General features: G+C 41.3%; 1 protein-coding gene across 1 annotated transcript; it reads left to right on the top strand.

Annotated features, from left to right (window-relative positions):
* The first annotated feature begins 1,606 nt into the window (after nt 1–1,606).
* On the top strand, nt 1,607–3,485 carry LOC106320991. Its single transcript, XM_013759322.1, has 5 exons — nt 1,607–1,618; nt 1,823–2,066; nt 2,385–2,645; nt 2,721–3,262; nt 3,351–3,485. The coding sequence occupies exons 1-5, from the start codon at nt 1,607–1,609 to the stop codon at nt 3,483–3,485; spliced, it is 1,194 nt and encodes a 397-aa protein (XP_013614776.1).
* The last annotated feature ends 1,338 nt before the right edge of the window (nt 3,486–4,823 follow it).

Genomic DNA, 4,823 nt, shown 5'->3' with positions numbered 1-4,823 from the left:
ACTCTATGAACCATAAAAAATTTAGAATCAAAATCTTGGGTTTTTTAACTCATTGTAGAGAGAAAGTGAGAGATGTGTTGTGTTTAGTTCACAAGAATGGATAAAGAAGAAGGGTAACTCGATTTTGGGAGCATTAAGAGCTTCAAATTGGTTGTTCATGGTGGTTGTGGTATTGATGACAATGGCAATCTTGTAATTACTTGAAGATGATGAGGGTGAGAGAGTAAAAATGTCATTTTCGAAAAAAAAAGAAAAAAAAATTGATGGCATTTTCGTAAATTATATGAACTTGTGGGGTGAATAGGGCAAAACCAATTTTCAAAAAAAAAAAGGTTAGTTTTGTGTTTGACTTTAAGTTATAGGTCAATTCTGCCAAAAGCCCAAAAAAATAAAGGTAAGACTACTAAAAGTATTTTTATTTAAAATTTTAATTTAATAAAAGTTCTTATTTCTTTGTCAAATATAATTGTTACTCTGAGTAAAAGCTTTAGACTCATAATATTTCTAGTGCTCTCTTCGAATTTTAATTTTCCATGTTCGATAGATCAAGAGGTTCTTGCATTGCCCATAACAAACCATTTTGCTATAGCTTTTAAAATCCCAAAACAGCACAACCAAAATAATTATTTTGGACGTCCTGATTTTAATTGAAATTAGAACGGCAAATTTTACAATAACAAAAAATAAGATAAAAGTTATTATTAATTTTTATTTTTTATTTTTCTATGAAATATCAATTTAGAACTTTTTCAAACCGTTCGTTAAAGAGAAATAAATGCAAAATTAACGAAAAAGTGAATGCAACAAAAATATTTGAGGCAATCATGAAATATATATGTGAGGATATATATATGGGACCTGATGCCTTAACAACTCATTTGTATCTGTTAGGTTGGGATATTATTGGAAAAGATGCGATCTGTGAAGCTAAAACATTTTTGATACATCATACATGAAAAATGGAACCAACCATACGAACATTTCTATGATCCTAAAATAGCTAGGCCAACAACATTATATGATCATAGGTCCACTGGTTTGTGCAATATGATTTACAAAATGATTCAAAAAATTTAGTAAAGAAGATAAACGTTTTCGTTGACAAAATTGTTGTGCACATAAGAGAAATTAACATCGACGAAAGTAAGAGAAAAATACCCATTTAGAATTTCTATATTGATTTTGAAAATCATAATTTCAATCATTTAACCCGTATTTATAATAGCCTTTTTTTTCTATAGAAAAACATCTTTATTTTACTAAAGATACTTTTCATAATCCAAAAAGCATATTGTACTAAATGAATGCTATCTTTTAATGGTATAAAAAGATTTAAGTCACTTCCACAATCAATAAAAGAATATCTGAATCTCAAAGCGCCTTCGTAACATCTTAATTGTGCTTGACCTAATGCACTCATTAAAATCAAAGAAACCAATTTCACATAATGATATGGTGATAAAGACATGCATCACTAAAGCAAATGATCTGTTAGAATGAGATTTTTTAGAATTCACATTAAGAGCACTCAGTCTCAATGGACATTTGAACAAATAGATTATGAAAACTGTGAAGTCTATAGAATATCCAGTTATTATATACGGAAATGTGCAAGAAGGTATAAGGCCACAAAGGGTCTCAGACAGGTTACCCCTTATCTTTGTACCTCCATATAATAAGTGCAGATGTTTTGATGAATCTAATTGCAGATATGATATACCATGGATTTTACCTACTTTTAGCTATGGTATATAAGTGTTTTCAAATACATTATAGTTGTTCTGGATTCTAGTATGTTTTCAGGTTTTGAAGTGATTTGCAGGAAAGTGCAAGAAGGTATGCTTTGATGGTTATGGCCGCTGAGATCGATGTCTCTCTAAGTGTTCGCGTTTTCGAGGAGCTGACGTCCATTAGCTCGTTAGACAAAGGCCTTCTGTCGATAAAGATGCGACCAAGCTACAATGTGATAGGAGGACACCCTAATAAGACTTTCGATTGGCAGAGGTCTTACTTCTATGTTAAGTCCGACAGTTCCGCTTTCGAGGATCCTCCGGATGACGACTACCGTGTGTTGTAGAACACTTTACTCGGTAGAATACCTCCGTTAACTCGCGTCGTTTCTTCGCATACTAACCGTCTTTATTCTCATTGTTTTTTCCTTTGGCAACTGATCACCCGACTTCCCGCGAGTATCCGGAGGAATTCCTGTCGAGCGCTCGTGCTGTTGCGAGACTTGATCAAGAGCATTGGGGGAACATCTCTTGGGAGAGGGTTAGCCGTTGCATCGATCGTATTTCAAAGAGTAAGTCCGCTCTTTTCCTCGCCCTGCTGCGACTCTTCGCTTCCATCTTCGCAAATAAGTCTTCTGTTCATGTTTTTTGCAGAGGATTGGAATTCAAGTTATCTTCCCGCGGTTAACACGGTTAAGAGACGGATCTCGCTGTTCACCAAAGAAGAGCAAAAGAGGATCAACGAAGCAAGGAGAATGAAGGGCCTTTCTGATCTAAGCGTTATGATGGCGGCTCAGCTCGTCGAACCATCGGGGGCTCCTGACGAGGTGGCGGCCACTGATATAATTGAAGCGACTATTCAGCGTCAGGCTCCTTCTCCCGACGCCTCTGCCACTGCCTCTAAAAAGAAGAAGAGCAAAAAGTGATCTCGCGACGATACCTCCGCTGACGAGGATCACGAAACACTCCCGGAGGGGACTGGTCCTTCAGACCGGACCGAGACTGCTGAGCCGTCCAAGAAGAAAAGGAAAAAGAAGCAGTCGAGCAATCGACAGTCTCTTCCGGGAAAGAACGCTGCCTCCCGAGGTACCGAGGTTACTGGTTCCGCTGCTCAAGCTGGCTCGACTGTCGAGCCATCTCCTAATCTGGCTCTAATAGATGAACCCGGGGATGCTTCGCCCGTAGTTCAGCTTCAGAAGAAGGAGAGGCGAACGAGTGAGCAGGTAACGACTAGCCGCCAGGTTCTTTCTGCTGCTGTCCCAAGTGTAGCTAGGGATTCTGCTTCATCGATTCCCAGGGCATCGACTCCCATCACGTCGGCTGGTGGTGCTCCGGCCGTAAGGACGACTCCGAGGGTCGAGTTTCCAGACCACATCTCGTTCGAGTACGACGGGCTGACTCCCCTTATCTATGCTCCAAATAGATGCGTGGAACTGGTCAGTCAGATCAAATGCGGACCGAAGCCTCTCCCGCCCGTTGCTGACTTGATCTTTAAGGACGAGTACGTTGATGCCGCTCGTACTAAGTTGCTGGTAAAATTTTCCTTCGTCCCTTTCGAATTTTTCATGTGTACTCTCGTCGATCCTCTAACTTGAGTGTTTTTTCTTTCGTGCCTCGTAGTGTGATGGAGTCTCGAACTTTGTTATTGAGAAGTATGATACGGCTCTGAAGGAGGCGCTCTCGGAGTCTGAGAAGCTGAAAAGGACTGTGGCGGCCAAAAGTAGGCTCTTCCGTCGAAAGAGGGCGGAATGGTAAGAGGAGTACGAGAAGATGGCCGAGAAGAGAGAACGAACAATCGCTCGGAGAAGAGCTCAGAAAGAAAGAGCCGACGCAGCTGAAGCCGAACTTTCCATTGCTCGCTCCACTATCGAGGCTTTGGAGCTGCACAAGTCCAACCTCATGGAAGAGATGGGAGTTAAGGCTGCGGAGCATAAGAAAGAGTTGGATCGACTCAGGGACTCGCGCATTTACGAGGCCACGAAGGAACAGTGAGGGTCGAGACCGAGATGGCCACGAAATGTAACAAACACTTTGGGAATTTGCGCGATTGGTGGGCTAATCGCGGGCCGTTTGACACAATGCGGCTACTGCAGAGTCAAGCTTTCGGAACCAAGAAATGTCTCGAAGCTTTGAAGGCCGGCGGTCGCGACATTCCTCTGGAGACCATCGACATGTTTGTTGCTCAAGAGGAGAAGTTCGAGAAGGAAGCTACAAAGCTTAACCCCGGCGAGATCCCCGAAGATGACTTGGCCTTATCTCCCCATAGACTCGACTCGCAGTTTGTCGACATGCGAGCCTTCGTGGGCCTTGATCCGCATGGAACCAACACGCACCTGGTCAGTCCGAGGATTGCTGCCGCTCTTCGAAGCCCTGCTAACCATCTCAAAATTCCGGTTGCTCCTTCTCGTTCCACGGGGAACGGTACCCCAGAGAGAAATGCGCCGGTCCCTGACGTTCAAGCCACAGACAAAGGAGTGGCCTCGACGCGAGACGAGGGTGATGTTAGGAGTTTTCAAGGCTCCTAAGATAAATGTTGTAGTATAGTGAATGTCGAACCAGTTCTGAGGGATATCAAAGCACCGAGAATGCAAGTACTCACTTAATCTAAGTGCAACCAATGATTTAGATGAGTTTTAAGCTATGACTAAAACTAAAAAGCAATAACAGAATGATACTTTCTTGACTAAGGGAAAAGAGAACTCATGGGCATAGGGATTAGACCTTGGGTGATCAAGTTTCGAACTAAGGATGACAAATGATCAATCAAACTATCGACCTTAAGCCTAGACACAATTCTAAGCAAGCTCTATGTCTAGATGAATGCTCATTTGCTAACATATCTCAAACATCAAATGTCTTTGGTTGAATAATATGAAAGCAATCATTACTAACAAGTCTATTAGCTATTTTAGCACCTTTAACAACAAATGTCTTTGGCAAAGTATACTAAAAGCCTAGGAGAATTGTCTCAGGCATTTCATCAAACACCTTTCGGGTGAGAAATGCCTATTGATCAACTTTTGAGTGACCAACTCAGAAGATGCATTATGAATACTCTACTAGCAAGGAACAAGAATGATCTACACTAAAACA

This window comes from Brassica oleracea, unplaced genomic scaffold (genome assembly GCF_000695525.1).
Source record: "Brassica oleracea var. oleracea cultivar TO1000 unplaced genomic scaffold, BOL UnpScaffold01165, whole genome shotgun sequence".
Lineage (NCBI taxonomy): Eukaryota > Viridiplantae > Streptophyta > Magnoliopsida > Brassicales > Brassicaceae > Brassica > Brassica oleracea.
Note: the sequence above shows the minus strand (reverse complement) of the source record. Positions and strands in the feature narration are given on the sequence as shown.